This window comes from Oryctolagus cuniculus, chromosome 12 (genome assembly GCF_051225735.1).
Source record: "Oryctolagus cuniculus isolate XC-2025 breed Fujian yellow rabbit chromosome 12, ASM5122573v1, whole genome shotgun sequence".
Lineage (NCBI taxonomy): Eukaryota > Metazoa > Chordata > Mammalia > Lagomorpha > Leporidae > Oryctolagus > Oryctolagus cuniculus.
Genome location: NC_142878.1, coordinates 82,136,438 through 82,159,686, shown reverse-complemented (window position 1 = coordinate 82,159,686; position 23,249 = coordinate 82,136,438). Strand labels below are relative to the sequence as shown.

The window sequence follows — 23,249 nt, the reverse complement described above, 5'->3', positions numbered from 1 at the left end:
AGGTGTGGGCATCTTAACCCTAGGCTGAGTGCCTATCCGCTGCGAGTACCTAGGTACTGCCTAGGTTCATCTTCAGTCCCTCAGGCTCCTGAAGACAGCACCTGCATTTGTACTAGTGCTTGCTGTGCCGCCGATCAAGACTTAAGGCTTAGCAACCACGCCTGCCCACTCCCAGACATCTCCCTTGCTTTTTTCTTTTTTCCTTCTCAACCTCTGAGGATACAGTGTCTCATGGTAAAGCCAGCTGTCTGTCTTCTTCCTGTTTAGTATTCAGGGCCTGGAAGTTTGTTTTCTTGTGGCCTTCCCTTTGTGGAGGATGTAATTAAATGATGTATTTAGCCTAAAAGTTTTTCTGGCTCTAGGGGGAAAAGGAGAGAGACTGAGACATTTTAACTTGTGATGTCTGGTACTGCACTCACTGTGCCTCCCACTAACCAAAGTTAATGTTGTTTTCCTGTTTCCTTGACACACTGGATCAGAGACCAAGTCAGGAGAGCACCCCAAGGGGTGATGCTGTGTGCAGAATCAAACCCAGAGTCGAAATTCATCGTGCTACCAGAGTGCTAAACGTGTGCATGTGGGTGGGTGGTGTGTCTCAGAATACTGCAGTACTGGCACAGAGAAAGACTTGAATTGTTGTCTTGTACTTTGGGAAAAAGGTGTAACATCTGTATGTGTTTTTAAAAATTTGTGAGATGTCCTGGTTGACCGCTGGCTAGAGTGATGGCTCCTTTGAACTCCTCTAGAAAGGAAGACCTTTCTCTCTGTCTCTCTCTCACTGTCCACTCTGCCTGTCAAAAAAAATAAAAATAAAATAAAATAAAAGAGGCTGGCGCCACGGCTCACTAGGCTAATCCTCCGCCTGAGGCACCGGCACACCAGGTTCTAGTCACGGTCGGGGCGCCAGATTCTGTCCCGGTTGCCCCTCTTCCAGGCCAGCTCTCTGCTGTGGCCTGGGAAGGCAGTGGAGGATGGCCCAAGTGCTTGGGCCCTGTACCCACATGGGAGACCAGGAGGAAGCACCTGGCTCCTGGCTTCAGATCGGTGCAGCGCCGGCCGTAGCAGCCATTTGGGGGGTGAAGCAACGGAAGGAAGACCTTTCTCTCTCTCTCTCTCACTCTCTGTCTGTCCGGGAAAAAAAAAAAAAAAAGACTGAAAGGAACCCACACGCCTGATCTTTGAGCTCCCTGTAACTCTTAAACTAATGTCAGGACAAAGTGGACCCCATCCCCCTCTTCTAACAAGCCAGCAGTCATGAGAAAATGGAAATATGAGTGTGACTAAATGTATTTGTTAGGAGTGATTTATTATTTCTTGAGATGTGATGATAGCATCATAGGCTTTTTAAATTATTATCTGGGAGGGAGACAGAGTACATGTACCACCATCTGCTGGTTCCCTCCTCAAATGCCTGTAACAACTAGGACTGGGCCAGGGCCTCAATCCACGGCTCCCAAGTGGGTGGCAGGGAACCAAGTACTTGAGTCATTGCCTGCTGTCTCCCAGGGCATGCACTAGCAAGAAACTATAATTGGAAGCAGAGCCAGGACAAGAACCCAGGCACTCCAGTTTAGGACACGAGCAACCCAGCTAGCATCTTAACCACTGTGGCAAATGCCCATCACCACAGTATGGTTATTTTCATTTGAGAGACTTTGTCTTTCATGATACACACTGAAATACGTAAGGATAAAAAATAATACGTTTATATATTTGCTCTAAATTAACCTAGCTTGGGAGTTGAAGTGGGGAGAGGCAGGTAAACATGGTTGCCCATGGCCAGTAACAAAGCCTGCTAACAGTGGCAGTGCATTCTACTGTTCTTAATTTTTATGTATTTGGAATTTTCTCCATGCAACATTTTCCCTGTCCTGCAGTAGACATTAGCTTTTGGAAGTCTTTCTATGAGTATGCTACAAATTTTTAAAGTTTCCATTTGCAAAGATAGAAACAGGATCACAGCAGGCAGGAACAGGGCCAGCGGCTCTGAAAGATGGGAGACTGCGGGTTCTCAGAGGGACTTGGGGATAATTTGAAAAGAATCATCCTTATCTACCTAAAAATTACACCGAAACACTGGCACCTTCACGGGAGACTTGGCAAAAGTGTCAGGAGGTAGCACGCCAGCATAGAGTTGAGAAGTGGGGTTCCGAGGCTTGGGGTGTCTGTCAGCAGCAGGCGCACAGCAGTTTGCGAGGGACCCTTCAAGATCTTTCTTGTCCCAGCGCTGACCTGGCCTTGCTCTTAAGTGAAAACCTCAGCTCGCTAGCAGGTTGTCCACACGTCCCATGTTCTTGGCTTTCCTACTGGAGGAAATGGGATTGATGCCATGGAATTTCAGATTGGGGCCCTCTCTGATGAGACTTTTTTTTTTTTTTTGAGGCAGGGAGGTACAGAGAACTCCCATCTGCTGGCTCCCTCACCAAAATGCCTACAATAGCTCGTGCTGTACCAGGGCCACCTTCCAAGGCTCCCACGCGAGTGGCAGGGCCCCATTTACTTGGGCACCACTGCTGCCTCCAAAGGTGGATGTTCCTTAGGAGGATGCTCTCAAGCCAGAAGCTGTAGTCTGGGGATGAAACCCAGGCGCTGTGAGGTGATTCATGGGCATCTTCCCCCCTAGGCTAATTGCCTGCTGCAGTAGTGGACTGCAGAAGGCCAGGACTTGAAGATTGCATGGCTGTCTGGGTCAATAGAGTTTCCAATACGTAACAAGTGATTGGAAAAGTGACCGAGAAGAGAGTGCTTTAGACAGAGGTCCCAGGTCCCTGGTCAGCGGGTGTTCTCTCCTAGGTTTCACTGCCTGTCTGCTCTCATCTCTTGGGCAATGAGAACAGCCCTCTTTGTCACCTCTCCCACTGACCTTAAGCATTACTGCTTCTTTTTTTTTTCTTTTTTTTTCTTTTTTTTTTTTTTTGACAGGCAGAGTGGACAGTGAGAGAGAGAGAGACAGAGAGAAAGGTCTTCCTTTGCCGTTGGTTCACCCTCCAATGGCTGCCGCGGCCGGCGCGCTGCGGCCGGCGCACCGCGCTGATCCGATGGCGGGAGCCAGGAGCCAGGTGCTTTTCCTGGTCTCCCATGGGGTGCAGGGCCCAAGCACCTGGGCCATCCTCCACTGCACTCCCTGGCCACAGCAGAGAGCTGGCCTGGAAGAGGGGCAACCGGGACAGAATCCGGCGCCCCGACCGGGACTAGAACCCGGTGTGCCGGCGCCGCTAGGCGGAGGATTAGCCTAGTGAGCCGCGGCGCCGGCCAGCATTACTGCTTCTTGATGTGCCGTGGCCTGCAGATTTTGGGAACCCAGAGCTGTCACCGCTGTTGGATTGAGTGTCTGCCTTATGTTGAGCCCTGGGGTTCAGAGGTGGATGAGACCAGTTACTTTCCATTCTGGAAGGCTGAGCACACACCTAAGCAGACATGTGCCCAGCAGTCGCTAGTGGGCAGAGAATGGTTGACCCGATCCTCCTGGTACATAGACGAGGAGGGTGGGCCTTTCTGCAGGAAGCTTCCATGCAGACCACGCCGGTGCTGGGACTCTTCTGAGACCTGAAGAAGAATCTAAACTGGTGCCAGTGTTTCTGCTGAGTGGTAGAATTCTGGGCAAGGTTCATGTTCTTTTTTCACCCCTGTGTCTTGCACTTTGGTGACAGCAGCACACTTTTCGTAATCAGAAGAAACCCTTTCAGATAAAGGCTTCAACAAAGGCAGGACTGCCCTTGCTCCCTGCCTTCTCAGCTTTTAAAGTCAATTCCTGTAGGACTCAGTGTTTTGCAGCTAACATTTTCATGAAGAAGATATATACTGGTCAAGAGAGTCACATGTTATTTCCTAGTGTTGTCAGCAATATAATAAGCCACAAAGATGGGGAAATAAAAAAACAATCGCCCAGCCAAACCAGAGATGAGTGAAGGATCTTTCAACACAGGGTACAGCGTCAACATCTGCAAGGAATTGCAGCTTGAGCATATGAAATAAGACGGGGTGAAGTCCAAAGATAAGTCTGATTTTTTTTTTTTTTTAAGAATAAATAAACCTGAAAGCTTTGTGTTCAGGTCCAGGAGCATGAGCTAAGGAAAGGGGTGCAGGCTGAAACGCTGGCCTGGGGGAGGCCTGTTGGACTAACTCCTCTGCATGGGTCACCAAAGGGAGGGTTTTGGATCTGATGGTTGAAGGCAGAGTACCAAACACCTCTCTTCTCAGTTCTAGATTCAGGCTGATCATGGACCTTGATGTTTTGGCTTGCTGGCTTTTTTTCTTTATGATAATGAAAAGGCTAATAAATCTAAGCATACTAGACGGGAGTGCTCGAAGTTACTTGTGTTGGGCTCACTTAGCCCTGTTGAAGCATCGCCGTCCAGCCATAGGACAGCCAGGCAAGCAGACGCGTGGATATGTGGCAGCAGCATTCTGAGTCGACCGCCTAAACCAGGAGTGAGTTCAATCCCCGCCCCTGTTGCCCAGGAGCCGTGTCTCTCATTTGCCCCACCGCTGGCCATCACACACGCTGGCCGTGGCCTCTCGGTGCTGGGATGTGCGCACTCGACCTCGCTGACTCCAGGTGACTGGGCAGAGCTCTTCTGCACAGCCTTTCACAGAGTGCTTTTATTTTGAAATGTTAAAATGACCAAGACAGTTCCACAGTTTTCATTTGCCCAGAAACAAGGTGACCGTGGCTGTGTAGCCACACCCTCTGAGATACATTCTTCTCAACTTTTTGGAAAAGATTTTTCTTTTCTCTCTCTCTCTCTCTTTTTTTTTTTTTTTTTTTTTTTTTTTTTTTTTTTTTTTGACAGGCAGAGTGGATAGTAAGAGAGAAAGGTCTTCCTTTACCATTGGTTCACCCTCCAGTGGCCACTACGACCAGCACACCGCGCTGATCCGAAGCCGGGAGCCAGGTGCTTCTCCTGGTCTCCCATGCAGGTTCAGGGCCCAAGCACTTGGGCCATCCTCCACTGCCTTCCCGGGCCACAGCAGAGAGCTGGACTGGAAGAGGAGCAACTGGGACAGAATCTGGCGCCCCAACCAGGACTAGAACCCGGTGTGCCGGCACCGCAGGCGGAGGGTTAGCCTATTGAGCTGCGGCGCCAGCCCTGGAAAAGATTTTTCAGTTGTCCTTTCGGAAGTGTTTGTGAATAAGGAAATGTAGTGGAAATTGTGAGCTCTCCCACAGTGCCCATTCTTATCTTTTTATATCGTTAGCAGCCTACTCAAAAGACTACATTTCCCAGGCTTCCTTGCAGCTAGCTATAACCATGTGACTGAGTTCTGGCCAATGGGGTGTGACCAGAAGTGCTTCATGCAACTTCCTGGTCATGCCTTTAAGGGAAGAAGTAGTTCCTTGTCTCCTAGGCACTGGAGAGCCGGCCTGTTGGCGCTGAACTGCTTCTGCACACACCGTTGAGTAATAGATGAAAATGCTCTCTTTAAGCCACTGATGGTCAGGGGCTTCATTACGACAGCAAAGCCTATGTTGCTGCAATCTCAAGAGTGGGCAAGAAGTGTGGTTATGAAGAAGAGATGTTTGAGACAGTCTTGAGAGAACATAATGGCCAGTACTCACCCACAAATGCCCGTAAAGTGTTGTGACTTCTAAGGCGGACTCTTTGGCACACTCTTCTTTGATAACCGGGCTGGGCGAGGGCCGCGTCCCTTTGCTCAGGTACAACCCCCTTCCCGCCCTGTGCTCTGTGCGTCCTGCCACTCTGCACCTTAGAGTCCCACTGCGCTGTGCCCCTGCCTGAGACCCCCATCCCTCCTGGGGATAACCAGGCCCCTTTGCTGTAGGGCAGCCGAGGGGCGGGCTGAACCTCATGGGAGGAAGTTGTCTTAGTCTACCCCACTGCTATAGCAGAATGCCCGAGACTGGGTCGTTTGTAAAGAACAAAAACTTATTTCTCGCAGGGCTGGAGGCTGGAGGCTGGAGGTTGGAGGTTTAAGATCAAGGCACAGGTAGCTTTGGTTTGTGGCAAACGGGCATTCTGTTTCAGAGGGGACACTTCTTCCTGCGGCCTCACGTAGCAGAAGAGGCAGACGGCTCCACTGCACCTCTTTTAGGCACGGTCCTGACTTAGTCACCCACCCGGGACGCCCACCTCTCAATTCTGCCGCCCTGACAGTTAAGAGACGGATTAGAGGTAGGGGAGAGGGACATATCTGCACCATCGGAGAGACTGTGGCTGTGCCTGCAGGTCCCCAACAGGCCTGGGAGAGAGCCCACCAGCGCTGTCTGTCAAAGGAGGACCTGTGGTGCCAACGAAGGCCCAACCCTACTTTGTCATTTTCAGTGAACTGAACACAGACTGCAGGAGCTGTCATTTAAATGGATGAAGTTCAAGGTGTGGGCTTTTAGTTTAGTGGTTAAGACACAGTTTAAAGCCTGCATCCCACATCAGAATACCCGAGTTTGAGTCCTGGCCCTGCTGCCAACTCCAGCCTCTTGCCAGTGCAGGCCCTGGAAAGCAGTGGTGATGGCTCAACTGATGGGGTTTTTGCCACCTTCATGGGAGACCTCAATTGAGTTTCTGGCTCCCAGCTTCCACGTTGGCACAGCTCCAGCCATTGCGAGCCTCTGGGGAGTAAATCAGCAGATGGGAGCCCGCTTTGTCTGCCTCTGTCTCTCTTCCTCTAAAGTAAATACAGATACGATGAGGAAGTCAAGTTATACATGGAGGATCCACGCCCAGTCTGAAAGATTCTTTATACCCTAGTCCACCACCTGTTCCCCTTGCCTCGCCATCAGCTGTGTCTCAACCACACGAATCCTACTTGTCCCGGGGACACTAGCAGCAGAGCTTGGCTCCAATTTGATGTACAGCTTGGCTCTGGATTTTAAAAGGACCACCTCTTGGGTGTGTCCTGCACTGGGAAAGATTAAAATATCACCCTGGTCAGTGCACTGAAGCCGATTCACGTAATCGGGAAACAAAATGCCATCTGTTGAAAGGTTGTCTTGATTATTTGACAGTGGTGCTTGGAGATCCTTGGGTATCACGTGGCTTTTGCTGGCGGCCTCATTCACTGAGCAGTGAGGCTCAGAGCCTAGCGAACAGAGCTCCTCAGTTACATAGGTGCTGTTGCCTCCTGCAGCGTCTGGTGTGGGCAAGGTTTGCCTCAGCCTCTCTCTCCTGTGCTCCCTGGAACTGTGAATATGCTGTCACCTGCAGGCATGACTGTCCCAGTCCCCTATCCTGCCCAGACCTGTAATTCCTGCAAAGATGTGTTCGTCTGAAGGTGCTGTTGTGTGCTTGCTTGCTGTTTGTACACCTGCCTTGGGTATCTCAGTGCCTGGATCTACCTGGACATTCTAGCAGCCTGGCAGGCAGGAGAAGCCCAACCGTTGCCAGCAGGCTCTTAGCGAGTGCCTCTGAAATCCAGGACGCTGGCTTCCCTTTTGATAAGCAAGCTTGCAGTTCTTCAAGTTCAAATTTATTACAATAGCTATGACTAGAGAAATTTTACCACCTTGAAACTTACATGGAATTATTCAATTTCAGTCACATTCTATTAATAATATTCTGGGTTTTTAGGATCTTAAGGATATAGAATTTGAAAATAGATTTTTTTATATATGGGCTAAATTGTCCTGACTTTAAAAATTACACAGCAGGGGCCAATGCCGTGGCATGGTGGGTGAAGCCGCCACCTGCAACCCCAGAATCCCATGTGGGTGCTGGTTCAAGTCTGAGCTGCTCTACTTCTGATGCTTCAACCTGGTCCAATGGCCATTTGGAGAGTGAACCATTGGATGGAAGATCCAGTCTCTCTCAATCTCTCTCACTCTCTCCCACTCTCTCACTCAATCTGACTTTCAAATGAATAACCCTGTATCGTAAAAGTCACGTGGGAGAGCTATTCTGGTTATGCTTTTGGTGAGCTATCAAATTCCTTCAAGGGCACATGCCAGCAGTTGTATCATGTGATTCATTCTGGTTGTGTTTTGTTTTAAAGCTGATCTGTTATGATAAGAAGAACTATGGAAGCCTAGTACTAGCTGTTAGCTAAATGAGCCAGAGAGTAAAGCAGGAAGCCCCAGTGCCTCTGTGATGAAGTTTGTCCACTCTCTCTACAGCACCATGCAGGATGACATTTTCATCCTCCATGAGCAAGAGTATGACAGTTTGCTCGAATCCGTCTTCAAAACTGAATTCTTAAGCCTCTTAGCAAAGCGATACGAGGAAAAGACTCAGAAGCAACTACCTCTGAAATTCAGCAACACGTAAGTTGGAACCTGGGGCTCTCGCTGCTGAGCAGAGCAGAAAGGGGCCTTGAGCTCACCCCAGAGATTCAGGCCGAGAGGAGGGGAAGTGGGGGACAGGGTGGGGTGGCACGTGGGGTTTGACTGGCTCCCACCCCTGGGTGCCTCAGTTTCCCCCCAGGGATATATTAGCAGCTGCAGAAGACAGACTGGGTGGTTGTGAACCAGTAACTTCAGAGAGTGGTGCGTTTCCTGATTTAGATGAAGACCAGCAAAGCAAGGCAGGGAAAGGCACGTCTTTATGAATCACCACGAAGAGGCTTTTATTTAGCCGAGCAGAAGGTGCAGTCAGGCAGGGAGCGGGTGAGATGACGGAGCGGGGGCATCTGGAGTCTGGGGGCCGGGGGCGGCTGCCGCCTGGGTCTCCGCTCCCTGACAACATGGGCAAATGGACCAGCTATAGGCATCCTGTTGAACTTCTACTCTCCCGTTCGCTGTGTGTGTGTTATTTAGCCTTTCCTGTTAAATCTCCCCATCTATGAAATGGAAATACAATCTGCTTCTTCCTGCTGAGAAGAATGAGGCCGAGACCAAGCCTCAGTGCCTCGATGAGGGAGGTGTCTAATAGACAGCTACTGAAAATGGTTTTTCTTTGTTGCAACATGAGAAAACACAAGCTTAAATAGAATATGGGTTGCATAATGGAGGCCTAGAGGTGCAAGGGAAACTTTCAAACTGGCTGTGGAGTTGGGAACAATGAGAACGCTTCCCTTCTACTTGGATCTTGGCAGCTCATGCTTTTGTCCCTCCCTGGGTGTGGGGAGTGGTGGTAATGATGTGATCACAGTTAAATCGTGGTCACGTTCTGCCAAGGTGCCCTCAGGCGCCTCGTGCCTGGCATCTCTCAGTCTCCCACAAGGTCCAGTGGAAAGCACAGTGACGCGGCACAGCAGGTGTGGCCTGGAAATTGTCCCTTCTGACAGTTGCTTCTGAGTCCACCTGACAAAGTGACGCTGGCCAGTGAGCAGGCGTCTCCCTGGCCAACTGGCTTCTCACAGGTGCTGCTCCCCGAGGCATCTGCTTCTGGCGCAGTGGTCACCTGGCGGCTGCTGTGCCCACCCCCAGGGCCCTGCACCTGGTCCCCACTGGCCAGGTTTACCGCATGGTGTGGCGCACCTTCCCTGCAGCTGAACGTCCTGCTGGGGTCCGTGAGCACCGTTATTCTGATCGGGTTGTTAATTCCAACACATGCCCTTGCTGCAGGCTTGAACTGAAGTTGAAAAAGGAGAACTGGGGTCCCTGGAGCGCTGGGGGCTCTCGGCAGGTGCAGTTTCACCAAGGCTTCGGTGACCTGGCCATCCTCAAGCCCAGTAACAAAGTGCTACAGGTCAGCATCGGACCCGGGCTGCCCAAGAACTCCCGTAAGTGTCCCAGGGCCCTGCCGGCGGCAGTGCTGCTCCACACCCCGCTCTTGTGACCAAATGCTGACAGTACATGCCCAGCTCTGGGAGGCTGCCTCAGGATAGCTGCTGCTTCCGGGAGGGGGCGTTCCAGGTCTGAGAAATATTGAGGGAAACGGGCAGCTGACGACTTTATGAATAGCATGCCTGGCATTACAAACTTACATTTATAATGCACAGAACAGCATCATCACATGGGCTGTGGATTCGTATGCCCTACAGATAGCCCGTCAATGAAGAGGATGCCACATATAAAACAGGCTTTGATCAAAGCCATCTGCAGAGCTATGCATTGGTGTGCTCTCGGATATGTTGGTGCAATGCCGATTACTATTGTCGTATCTGTATGTGTGTGGACCCACTCGGGAAGCATTGGTGTGTGTATATTGGTCGGAACGGATAGCACATTTCAGTGACATTTTTGAAGATGCTTTTAAATCAAAGGTGGGGGTTAGAGGGAAACAAGTAGGGTCCCAGGAAAAGGCAACATTATTGCCAGCAGACCTGCAGCAGCAGAGGGAGAGAAGGGTTGAGCTAAGGATGCAGACAGGAGGCTGGCACACTCAGTACCCAGCCCCTCTGTCCTTGGCATTCCTGTCTCCTGCCTTGCGCCTCCCATTGGCCACACCCAGCTGGCATGCAGAGGCCTAGCCATCCACGGGGCTCAGACCGCAGGGCAGAGTAGGGCACGCTAAGGTGCATGGGGTGTTCAGTAGGCCCAAAGCAGAACATGGACTCACGGGGTAGTTGGTTACACCCTCCTGGGTGGGGAGGGGTGGTCTCAGTACCACAGGGAGCCCTGTGCCTGGTGCTGGGCCTCACGGGCGGCTCACCCAGCATCCCCTCCCAGGACCGCAGGGCTGTTCCCTTGCTTGATGCCATATGTGCTCGGTCACTTCTCACCTTCCTGTGTTCTTCAGTTCTTCCATTTGCAAGAAATTCCCTCTGCATCCCTCTTGCAGCTGCTTATCCTGCCCTCCTTCATGGCCCACTTGAGACCTTTTTACTGTTCTCAGAGATGTCTCCTGGCCCTGCCGTCCCAGCCCTAACTCCAGCCCGCAGGGGTGTCGCCTGGTTCCTGCATGTCTGTGGGGAGCATGCAGATCTGCTCCCCCTTCGTGGCCTCTGTGCCCGGTGGGCAAACTGTACACACGAGCTCGTGTGTGAAGGGCTCCGTTCACAGGCAGGTGTGCAGTCAGTGCGGGATTGTACTGGGTGCCAGTGTCTGCTGTGCAGAGCCCAGGTGCTGAGCTAACACTGGGCGCTTCTGTGTGTGCAGTGTCTATGGTCGCTCTGTCTTTGAAAAGCCGCCATCTCCAGTAATGCAGAACTGTGCCTCTGTGGACACGTGCTCCCGCCTCTCCCACCCCGGGGCTTCCTGCACTGTACTTCCACGGACTATCCCGTCCCCTCTGTACCCGTCCCCTTCCCTAAAGTTTTCCATGGGAACCCTAAGTCGCACTGACTTTCACTTTGTCTTGCTTGTTTATTTCAGGTCCTACCAGAAGGAACACCATCCAAAACAGAGGTTATTCCAGTGGGACTCAGAACGCCAACTACCCCATGAGAGCTGCCCCGCTTCCCCCAGGTGAGCCACCTGAGCACCGTGACTGACGCCACTAAATCTGGACCCGGGCGTTGTCCATTATGAATGGGAAGAAGCCCATTAGCACGGAAATGCAGCCACGGACCGATGCAGCGCCAGGTGTCCTACCGACACGCTGGCCCTACTCGTGACCCCCAAACTTAGGAGAAGTGACGGTGAGACTGAGCCGTCACTGCGCTAACGGTCTGGGTTTCATCACCCGTCTGTATGACTCCCTTAGGAAGACTGTCCTGCATCCGTATCCGCCAAAAGGAACCCTTCTTCCGTGACAACTGAATGCTGTCAGTTTTAGGATGTGGGATGCTGCCTTCATGGAAATGGAGTCGGTTGGGTCTAACCCCACCCCCACTAGCCAGCTCCAGACAGATCCCTCTGTGGTATTTTTCAACTAGTTAACAGCTTAAAGAGTGGGCAGAAAAATTTATTCTTAGTTAGAATCCGGAAGATCTGTTCTCAAGTCAAGGCTGGTGTTGTGGCGCAGTGGGTTAAGCCACAGCTTGCAATGCCAGCATCCTGTCTCGAGTGCCAGTGGGAGTCCTGGCTGTTCTGCTTCCAATGCATCTTCCTTCTAATGTGCTTGCAAAGGCAGTGGATAATGGTCCAAGTGCTTGGCCCCTGCCACCGATGTGGGAGACGCGGACGGAGCTCCTGTCTCCAGTCTGGCCAAAACCTCCTGGCTGTTGTAGCTTTTTAGGGGAGTGAACCAGTGGATAGAAGATTCTCTCTCCCTCTCTCCCTCTCTCCCTCTCTCCCTCTCTCCCTCTCTCCCTCTCTCCCTCTCTCCCTCTCTCCCTCTCTCCCTCTCTCCCTCTCTCCCTCTCTCCCTCTCTCCCTCTCTCCCTCTCTCCCTCTCTCCCTCTCGCTCTTTCTCTCTCTCCTTCTTTGTTGTTCTGCCTTTCAAATAAATTAGTAAATCCCTAAAAGAATTTTAAAATTGTTGCAAGAGGGGTTTGGGGGGCCTCTATATTTTCATATTTCTCATTCTTCTGAAAATAAAAAGATAACTTGCAGATCAGTAAACAACAAGCCAGAATAAATTGAAGATTTTGTGTCCCTCCACATCTGTTTCATGTTTCAAGAGCACTTTGGAGATTGACATGTTTTCCCATCATTCCACAAAATTCAATTCACAAAAAGCTGTTCCCAGAGTGGTGGCTGTTTAGTCAATTTAGGGTTCCAGGTCCAAGAGGGCGGTTTTGGGGAGCTCCCGTCTCAGATCATCCCTGTGTACACCTGTGTCCAGGACAGGCAGTGAAAGCATCTCTTGTGTCTCCCGCCCCGGAAGCCTCCTGGCCATGCTCACGTAGAAGCCAGTGCCCAGGCCGGCACGGCGGCTCACTAGGCTAATCCTCCACCTAGCGGTGCCAGCACACCGGGTTCTAGTCCCGGTCGGGGCGCCGGATTCTGTCCCAGTTGCTCTTCTTCCAGGCCAGCTCTCTGCTGTGGCCAGGGAGTGCAGTGGAGGATGCACAAGTCCTTGGGCCCTGCACCCCATGGGAGACCAGGAGAAGTACCTGGCTCCTGCCATTGGATCAGCATGATGCGCCGGCCGCAGCGAACCAGCCATGGTGGCCATTGGAGGGTGAACCAACGGCAAAAAGGAAGACCTTTCTCTCTGTCTCTCTCTCTCTCACTGTCCACTCTGCCTGTCAAAAAAAAAAAAAAAAAAAAAAAGAAGAAGAAGAAGAAGAAAGCCAGCGCCCAGCGGTGGGAACTCACTCTCGTCTCTGCAGCCTCCCTCCTGGCTTGGCCCAGCTCGCTCTCCTCCTTGCTTCCTCGATCTTTGAAGAAAATCCAAGTACAAAGGAAGCGGCAGGAAGCAGTTGCAGTATCGCATTACTTCTCTGCTCTGGCCAGGGCTCCCTGGAAAGCTCATTTCCCGCAGTCAGGTGGGCCAGAGTAGCTTCAGGCCAAACCAGGCCACCGAGTGACCTGGAGCGCGGCTCCCAGTCTCTTGAAGTGACAGTTTCTTCATGAATAAAATGAAGCCATAGGACCTGAATTCACTGGATTAGTGCTTCTCAGACTATCAATAGGGAAGGGCCAAGATTTTGTTTTGTTTTCTGAGTTTTTGAAAACATTTCCAGTTCATCACAAAACCATACTCTTGTAAAATACAATAGAAATAGTTAGAAGACTGGAATTTCACAGACATACAAAATATAAGCCAAAAATTCTTATTAGAGTCAATAGACATAAAATATAGCTGTCAAACTGCCATGAATGTTTCTAAATGCTAGCTCCTTTTTTAATATTCTTTTTAAGATTTAGTTATTTGAAAGGCACAGAGAGAGACAAAGAGGTCTCCCATCCACTGTTTCACTCCCCAAATGGCTTTGACAGTCGGGTCTGGGCCTGGACAAACCAGGAGCTTCTTCTGAGTCTCTGATATGGGTGGCAGGGACCCGAGTACTTGGGCCATCTTATGCCTTCCCAGGTGTATTAGCAAGGAATTGGATTGGAAGTAGAGCAGTGGAACTCGAACTGGCACTGTGGTATGGGATTTGAGCATTGCAGATGGTGAGCTAACGCCTGCACTACAGCGCTGGCCCCATCGATGCTGACTCTTGATTTCTCAATGCACCGTGGACCAGTGGGTCTGCAGCGGCTTGGGGAGCAACCCCTCTGCCAGCCCTGGGTTGGGCATCCCTGCCCAGGCACGCCCTCTCTGGCATGCCCCTCTCCTTGGCAGCAAGTGGGATTGCACTGCCCCACCCCTCCCCAGACGCTGGGGAAAGCCCATGCAGACCTCACTGGGACGAGATGAAGGGAAAGGCCATTTTCCCCCAACCCCGATGCCTAGTTTTGACCTGGCCTGGGGGCCCTGTAGGAGGAAATGTGGGGTGGAGAACTAGATGAAGAGCTGGCCTCTTGAGAGCTCCACCTGCAGAAAACTATGGGCCACGGTAGGAGCTCCACAGGCGATTACTAGGGAGGGCAAAGCCCACTGCTACAATAGTACGGACACAGAGATACAGAGAAATTGCATGTCAAGGCTGGAAATGACCAGGTAGGCTCTGGACCAATCTCTTGGTTTGTTTTGTTTTGTTTTGTTTATTGTTTTTTTTTTTTTTTTCCAAGACTTACTTTTTATTTCCATGAGAGGCAAAGTTACATGCAGAGAGAGGGAGAGGCAGAGAGAGATCTTCCATCTGCTGGGTCATTCCCCAAATGGCCACAGCAGCCAGAGCTGGGCCGATCTGAAGCCGGGTGCATCTTCTGGGTTTCCCACGAGTGTGCCGGGGCCCAAACACTTGGACTATCTCTGCTGCTTTCCCAGATGCATTAGCAGAGAGCTGGATCAGAACCGGAGCAGCCAGGACTCGAACTGGCGCCCATATGGGATGCTGGTGCCATAGGCAGATGCTTAACCTGTGCTGCAGCGCTGGCCCCCTCCTTGTTCTTTAATGAACAAAGCTGGCACTGCAAGAGCACCAGTCTTGCTCAAGAGCAGTGCAGCGAGCAGAGGCAGAGCCAGGACTGAATGAACCCCTAATTCCTTCTGTTGGCTAAAGGTCGTGCCTTGGTTGGAAGTGGGCCTCGGGGAGTCTTGCTCTTGTCTACTCTGCCCGGATCTATCAGCAGGAGAAGAGAGAAGGGCTCCTTCATAGCCTGGGAAGACGATGCCCTCTTTATCAAGACCCGTGGTTTGGAGCCCATGACCAGGACCCATTACCTTTCGGCTGATGCAATCTGGACTGCAAGTGCTCTTTGAGAGAATTTGCTCATCTGGACTGATCCAGCCGGGTGGCCACATTTCCTTGCCTGTGTGGAGTGCTCCCTCCACCTCACCCAGCAGGCTCCTGCCAAGGACACCAGGACTGACCCCTTGGAGATGGATGTCAAGCTGTTTAAACAGCTGCCTGCCAGCTCTGCTGAGTCATAACCTCGCATTCTGTCTTAGACCCAAGTGTGTGCCTGCCAGCTCGCCACAGGCTTACCTTTCCTGGAATTCCTGAACATCTGGGGACTCTATTGTCAAATTCAGCGAGCGTGTGCTGAGGACCTACTGTGTTGCAGCCACTTCCTGGGCAGCTGACAGTGTATTAACCGGATCACACTGTACACCTTTAAGATAGGCCGTTTTATTTGTCAGTGATACCTCAGTAAAGCTGGAGGGGGGGGGGGGGACGGGAGAGGACAATGTGAGTGCTCCAGTCCTCCAATGCTATTAGCAGAAATGGGTCCAGAGAAGTTAAATAACTCTTGCCTGGAACTCTTAGATTGCAGAAATTTGGAGAACTTTTCGCAAGGGATCAGAAATTTTCAGCTTTATTTTCTTCTGTCGTCTTCTCTCTAGGATACCACCAGAATGGAGTCCTCAAAAATCAGTTTGTGCCACAGCCCCACGTCCCAGGAAACCAGAGGTCCAACCAGAGAAGCCTGTACACTTCTATGGCTCGGCCACCCTTGCCACGGCAGCAGTCCTCTGGCTCGGACAGAGTGTCCCAGACGCCAGAGAGCCTGGATTTCCTCAAGGTCCCGGACCAGGGGGCTGCAGGGTAAGAGTCGCACGTGCTGTGGCTGAGGCTGGCAAGCTCCGTCTCCATCAGTCACACCAAGGGCTCAGGGAGTCTTTGAGCTCATAATGCATGATTCTAAATTTCCATTTTCCACCCACATGCTGTAATCCAGGACCCCAGGCTGGGGGGCCATGCTGGCCTTTCTAAAGGTTGATAGCACACAACTCACGTCATTGTCCAGAGAAAGCTTACCTTGGAGACATCAGAAGAGGGGTCCCTTAGCAGCCCTAAGATTTGGTTGCTCTGGGGCCTTTTATGCTGTCACGTTTCAGTCATGATGAGGTATTTTGATTCGGGTCTGTGCCTGCAGATGCATGAATACAGCAGCTCCAGGAGTCTTTGCAGCATTGAGAGTAGCATGGCAACCTTCTACGAGATGTGGCTGTTTAGGAATATAGATCCTCATGGCAGAGTGGGGGAGGGGACTCAGGCCCTGCAGCCTAAGTGAGGATTCCTGAAACTCTACAGACTGATAGAGCTGGCAGTGTGAAGTGTGGATGAGACCCCACTGTGGAGTCGTGAAGGTGGAACTAGGGCCAACTCCCAGACCAGGGAGGAGACCCTGCCAGGAAGTGTATTTGGGAACCAGAAAAAGAACATTCTAGCAGCCCAGGGATGCACTGCCCAGGATGGAAGGGGCGCCTGTTGCTGCATGTATTCGGCACAGGGCGGGTGGGAAGCACCAGCAGAAATGTTGTGATGCGGTCAAATTCCAGGTGAGGGATGGGAATTCTTCCCAGCAGTCACTGCTGCACATCTGCCAGAGGCTTCCTGCTTACCTTGGGAGAACTTCAGTTTCCGGGGCGCGTCCCTGATGCAGCACCATCAAGCTCACCTGGAGGTTGGGAGGACTAGAGATGCAGACATAAAATGCCTAGCATGGTCCTTGGCATGTGGGAGGCCACTCAGTTATTGGTGCCTTGGTGGTGACGGGGATGATGACGATGGTGGTGGTGGTGGTGGTGATGCAACCATTATCTCTTGGTGGCTGAATTAGTGATTCTCAATAGGGGAGCCGTTCGGTCTACTGAGCTCAGCCCACCCTCCTACCTCTTCCCTGCCTCAGGCCCACTTCCATTTTTCCATTCTTTCCATGTCTCTGGGACCATGAGGAAGCTCCAGAGGAGGATCAGAGAGCTGCGTGCAAAGCAGGCCCGTGCTGAGCAACAGCAGAGTCTTCCTCCCTGAGCAGCCCTCCTGCCACCGCCGTGCCCCGTGGTCGGCGTGGTTCCTGCCTCGGCAGCACCCTTCACTGGGCATCTCTCTCTCCTCCTCTTTCTCCTCCCACACTTGTATACATAGCTGTGTCCCACCCATCTTGTTGGCCATGGATTACCTGACTGTCCTGACATAGAAGCGGTAGTTCTCAAACTCCACTGTGTACCACAGTCACGTGGCATGCTTGCTGGCCCGCTTCCAGAATTTCTGACTCAGTACGTCTGGGCCTTAAAAATGTATTTTTTTTTTAAGATTTATTTTCTTTATTTCAAAGACAGAGTTAAGGAGGGAGGTAGAGACAGGTCTTCCATTCGCTGGTTCACTCCCCAAATGGCCGCAACGGCCAGAGCTGCGCCGATCCGAAGCCAGGAGCTTCTTTCAGGTCTCCCATGCAGGTGCAGGGGCCCAAGCACTTGGGCCATCTTCTGCTTCCCCAGGCCTTAGCAGAGAGCTGGTTTGGAAGAGGAGGAGCTGGGACTTGAACCGGCGCCCATATGGGATGCTGGCGCTTCAGGTCAGGGCTTCAACCTGCTGCACCACAGTGCCGGCCCCTAAAAATGTATGTTTCTACCAAACTCCTGGGTGAGGCTGATGGCTGCTGCTGCCGGGAACACATTGTGAAAGCCACTTGTCTAAAGGTACCTGTTTGACAAGGCCAGGGATAGGTCCCTGTAAAGGTGGACTGGAAGGGTGCTGTTAAGCTGGTGGGATTTTCACCCTGTAACCCAGAACCACATTATTCAGATGTACAAACAGCCTCGCGGTAACCACACAGTTCTTCTCAGTCCCAGTTTGATGTCCCAAGGTAGGCGGAGGATTCAAAGTAATCGACAAAATGCACCCAATCTCTTAGCTCTGTCTGCTAGCTTCCTACTCGCTTTGGTCTTGGCAAGCACAGCCATCGTTCCAGCCCGCTTTGCAAGTTACAGACTTGCACATCAGCCAGCTAGGAGCATCTGTCAGCCAAAAGCAGGCAACTTAGGAACATTGTGTCTTAACCGAAGCTGCTCCCTTCCAGCCTGCAGCTGTGTGGTTCCCTATTTGAGTCTTCTCACTCCCTTTGCTGCCTTCGGATTTGCACCATGCTATCTTGGAGTCCTGCTGTAGGAGGCTGAAAGGAGAGGACAGGTTTGCCATCTAGCAGGCACTAAGATTTTCCTGTCTATTGTTAATCAGGCACATCAAGTCCAGCATGCACACGAATCCTAGCCAGCCTCCTCTTCAGACAGTCAGCAAATCTGTGCAACGTGCTTTAAGAAATGAAGGCCTTTGGGGCAGGCATTGGGCATAACAAGTTTTTTTAAAAAGATTTATTTATTTGAAAGTCAGAGTTAGAGGAGAGGCAGGGAGAGGGAGAGGGAGAGGGAGGGAGAAGCCTTCCATCCGATGGTTCACTCCCCAGTTGGTTGCAACGGCTGGAGCTGCGCCAATCTGAAGCCGGGAGCCAGGAGCTTCTTCCAGGTCTCCCACGTGGGTGGGGCCATCTTCCACTGCTTTCTGAGGCCATAGCAGAGAGCTGGATGGAAGTGGAACAGCCGGGAGTAGAACTGGCGCCCATATGGGATGCCGGCGCTTCAGGCCAGGGCGTTAACCTGCTGCACCACAGCGCCAGCCCCTGGCATAACAGTTAAGCTGCTGCTTGAGATGCATGCATCCCATATCAGAGTGCCTGGGTTCAAGTCCCAGCTCCACTCCTAAATCCAGCTTCCTGCTAATGCACATCCTGAGAGGTGATGGCTCAAGTACTTGGGTCCCTGCCATCCACATGAGACCCGGATTGACAGCCAGCTGCCAAGCTTCAGCCTGGCCCAGCTCTGGCAGTTGCAGGCATTTGGGGAGTAAGCCTGAACATGTGAGATCTCTCTGTCACTCTGCCTTTCAAATAAATGTAATTAATTAAAAAATTATCTGGTCAAAGAACTGAGCTCTTACTTAGTGTTTACATCCTAAAGCTATTAAAGTGAAGATTAAAAGTTTATAAAATAGACAGAGACCTTTGGATGGCATTTTGGGAGCCTCCTGATTACTTCACATTCCCTCCCCTTTGCCAAGAAAATGTGAATTGTGTGTATTCCACAGAAAGCTGCTGGAGCATGCGGGGAATTTTGGAATCTCAAGTTTGTACCTTTTCCACAGACAAGATTCCTATATACACTATAGTTCTAAGCAGTGAACTTGAATCAGTCTAAAAAAGAAAAAATAAGATTTCCATGGTCCCTTCTTTCTCCTTGGGCTTTCACACCCTGGGTTTAGTTTCCCTATCTCCCTCCCATCCCTCAATGCACTTTTTCTTTACAGATATAATTAGCTTGAGCAATTATTTCTTTTGGATCATGTAAAATAGATAAAATCAAGTGGTATAATTAGCACCTCCAGTTAATTCAGGAAAGTCTTCACCAATTGGTTATTTTTGGAGAGAGCATGCAGCCTTCACTAAGCTAATTACCATTCCAGCTGGATTCTTCACCTTGCATTGCAATGTTTGTGCTCTTGGTAGCTTAGTAAGATCATCATTATCATTCTCCAAGAAACACTAGGAGATGTGCAGAGGGAATCCTTAGCTAGCTGCTTTTGAAAAGCCTGATCCAGGGGCAGGCATGGTAGACAGCGGCTTCAGCTGCTACCTGGGAAGTGTGCATCCCACGTTGTAGTGCCTGTTCAATTCTTGGCTCCTCCACTTAAGATCTGGCTTCCTGCTAGTGCATCCTGGGAGGCGGTAGATGATGGCTAAAGTGCTTAGGTCCCTGCTGCTCATGTGAGAGACCCAGATTGCATTCCAGGCTCTTGGTTTTGGACTAACCAAACCCTGTGGGCATTTGGGGTATAAACCAATGGATAGAAGATCTCTCTGTTGCTCAGTATTTCAAGTAGATGAAAATAAACACATCAAACAAACAAAACACCCCAACATTTATAAGTCAAAAAAGGAAAGCCTGAGTCAAGTTGAAGATCTTTTCTGATTCCCAAAGAAAGAACAGGCCAGGCAAGAATCAGATTAAACAGTTCATGCCTCCTCCTGTGCCACTCCGGGGCAATCTGGAATTGAAATGTACTTGATCTGCCTGCAGCCCCTTCGTGGGAGCATTAAAACCCAGACTGGAAATGTCTGTTGCCTTTTTAATCCTCTGGTCCACTTCACGGAAGGACAACTTGAGGAAATTTCAGGATACTCCAGAGATTAATCCAACAGAAAAAATACTGCAAGCGTTCCGTGGCAAGGCTCCTGGCCGTGCCACAAAGGAGGGGTTGATAGAAAAACGTAAAGCTGCCCGAGAGTCTCTTGTCAAGACTCTCCTAATGGAGTCATATTTTCAAGGCGCTTAAAATTTCCAGCCAGTGTCCAATAGCAATATTTCTCAACCCGTAATCTACAGGAGCAGCAGCCATATCCTGGCCGGGCAGACACGGAGCCTAGGAATTCCTGGCGTCCACTCCCACATTTCCAGTAATGTTTATAGATTCAGCCTTTTGGAACAGAGCATATTTTTAAAGGCCAATGAAATAAAATGCCATTATTTTCCTTCTTGGAATTCTAAGACGTAAATTTCACATCTGCAGAACAAAGAGGTGATATTTGAAAGCTGCTTCGTCTCTTTGGCGAGGACCAGGGGCACCCACCCAGGAGGTGTGGGGAGGACGGGGCACCCACCCAGGAGGTGTGGGGAGGACCGGGGCACCCACCCAGGAGGTGTGGGGAGGACCGGGGCACCCACCCAGGAGGTGTGGGGAGGACCGGGGCACCCACCCAGGAGGTGTGGGGAGGACCGGGGCACCCACCCAGGAGGTGTGGGGAGGACCGGGGCACCCACCCAGGAGGTGTGGGGAGGACCAGGGGCACCCACCCAGGAGGTGTGGGGAGGACCGGGGCACCCACCCAGGAGGTGTGGGAGCAGCAGAGAAGTTCGCAAAAGGTGGCTTGGAAACCTGGAGAGCGTGGAGTTCGCAGTCTCAAGAATGGGGTGTGGGTCCCAGGTCATTTGCTCCTTCCTTTTTGTGTTTCATTCATTCATGTTTACCGAGCCAGGTGCCTGCCTTGTGCTGCCTCCTGCTTGTCAAGGTATCCCTCTGTGCCCTCCCCTGTATAAGAGGGTTAATAATAACATAATGTAAAAACTCATTCCTTAGGGTTTTCTTGAGGATTAAATAAGGTTATTGCATGTTTGCTATGAAAGCACAAAACGATTTGAAAATTCTTTTGTTTGTTTTTTTTTCTTAAAGATTTATTTATTTGAAATTCAGAATTACACAGAGAGAAGGAGAAGCAGAGAGAGAGAGAGGTCTTCCATCCATTGGTTCATTCCCCCTGATGGCCACAACAGCCAGATCCACACAAGGAGCCTCTTCCGGGTCTCCCATGCGGGTGCAGGGGCCCAAGGACTTGGGCCATCTTCCACTGCTTTCCCAGGCCACAGCAGAGAGCTGGATCGGAAGTGGAGCAGCTGGGTCTCGAACCGGTGCCCGTATGGGATGCCAGCGCTTCAGGCCAGGCCGTTAACCCGCTGCACCACAGCGCCGGCCTCTGTATGTGTTTCATTACTGCTGTTCATCTGCTTCGGTGGCCTGTCCTAGGCCTGGCTTTATTCTCGAGAACTTAAAAATCTCTGGGCTCCACGAAGGTCTTCAGCCCAGTATGGGCTTCACTGAGGAGAAAGAGCCAAGACAAAAGAGAAGTAGACAGGGAGACACCTTGTCCCCAGCACACATGCAGACATGATATCTGTGCCTTCTCCGTGGGCACAGAGCAGCACAGCAGAGAATGGTGCAGTAATGGTAGCAATAGTCACCACATGTCTGAGCTTCATTTGACCTATTTATTTATTTACTTGAAAGTCAGAGTTACACAGGGAGAGGAGAGGCAGAGAGAGAGAGAGAGGTCTTCTATCTGCTGGTTCATTCCCCAGTCGGAGCTGTGCCGATCCGGAGCCAGGAGTTTCTTCTGGGTCTCCCACGTGGGCGCAGGGGCCCAAAGACTTGGGCCATCTTCCACTGCTTTCCCAGGCCACGGCAGAGAATTGGATGGGAAGAGGAGCAGCCAGGACTCAAACCGGCACCCATATGGGATGCCGGCGCTTCAGGCTAGGACGTTAACCCATTGTGCCGCAGTGCCGATCCCCCCAACCTATTTTTAAGATTTTATTTATTTGAAAGGCACAGTTAGATCTTCCATCCACTGGTTCATTCCCCCAAATGGCTGCAGCAGGAGGGATTGGGCCAGGCCAAAGCCAGGAGTCAGGAGCTTCTTCTGGGTCTCCCACATGGGTAGCAGGGGCCCAAGCACTTGGGCCATCCTTTGCGGCCTTTCCCAGGCCACTACCAGGGATTGGAGGGGAAACAGGCAGGACTTGGCACCCACATGGGATGCCAGCGTTACAGGCTGCAGCTTTACCTGCTGTGCCACATGTGGACCCCTGGAAAAATTTGAATAAAAGTTACAAACTCCTTCTCACTATTCCACAATCTCTTTCTAACTGAACATCTTTGTTCCAGTCATCCTGACATCTCATGCCATGGAAAGTGATGCCCATGACCAGAGCAGAAGGAATTAACTAGACCTCCATATAGAGATGTTACTTGGGGTTTTGTTGGCTCATGGGCTTTTTGGCACCTCTGAGCTTTGGCAGCACTCCCTGAGGGCTCAGACACCGATTGGCATCAAGGTCTTAGGGCAAAGTCATCCCTTTCTTCCCCAGTCACTAATAGAGGACTTCTCATGCAATGCAAGTTTTCACAGAGCGAGCTGGGTGTGATGTGCTTATGTGCCTTACTCAGAATAAAGAACTTGCTGCAAGAAGTTGCTGTAGCTCAAGCTTCATGTGTTTGCTACATTCATGGGTAAGAGACAGAATAAGGTGGTCAGTGTGGACAAAATACCCTGAAATGATGGGTCCAGAAATAATAAGGGGCCAGAGTTGTGGCACAGTGGTTAAGTTGCCACCTGCAACACCAGCGTTCCATACTACAGTGCCAGTTTGAGTCTTAGCCACTGCATTTCTGATACAGCTTCCTGCTAATGCACCTGGGAAAGCCATGGAAGATGGCCTGACTACTTGGCCCCTGCCACCCACATGGGAGACCCACAGAAGCTCCTGGATTCGACTTGGCTCAGTCCTGGCTGTTGTAGCCGTCTAGGAACTGAACCAGAGGATGGAAGATTTTTCTATCTCTCCCCCTCTTTCTATAACTCTTTCAAACAAATAAATAAATGTTTAAAAATAAAGCTAGAAATAGGAAAACTAATTGCACAGCGT

At 51.0% G+C, this 23,249-nt stretch overlaps 1 protein-coding gene across 3 annotated transcripts in view; it reads left to right on the top strand.

Annotated features, from left to right (window-relative positions):
* MYO1E (myosin IE) overlaps window positions 1-23,249 on the top strand; it is a 226,268-nt gene that overhangs the window by 190,248 nt on the left and 12,771 nt on the right. For all 3 annotated transcript variants that reach the window (XM_008268949.5, XM_089310487.1, XM_089310488.1), the window contains 4 exons: window positions 8,069-8,215; window positions 9,458-9,615; window positions 11,150-11,242; window positions 15,561-15,762. In XM_008268949.5, the coding sequence (XP_008267171.2) occupies window positions 8,069-8,215; window positions 9,458-9,615; window positions 11,150-11,242; window positions 15,561-15,762 (600 nt within the window). The remainder of the gene's footprint in view (window positions 1-8,068; window positions 8,216-9,457; window positions 9,616-11,149; window positions 11,243-15,560; window positions 15,763-23,249) is intronic.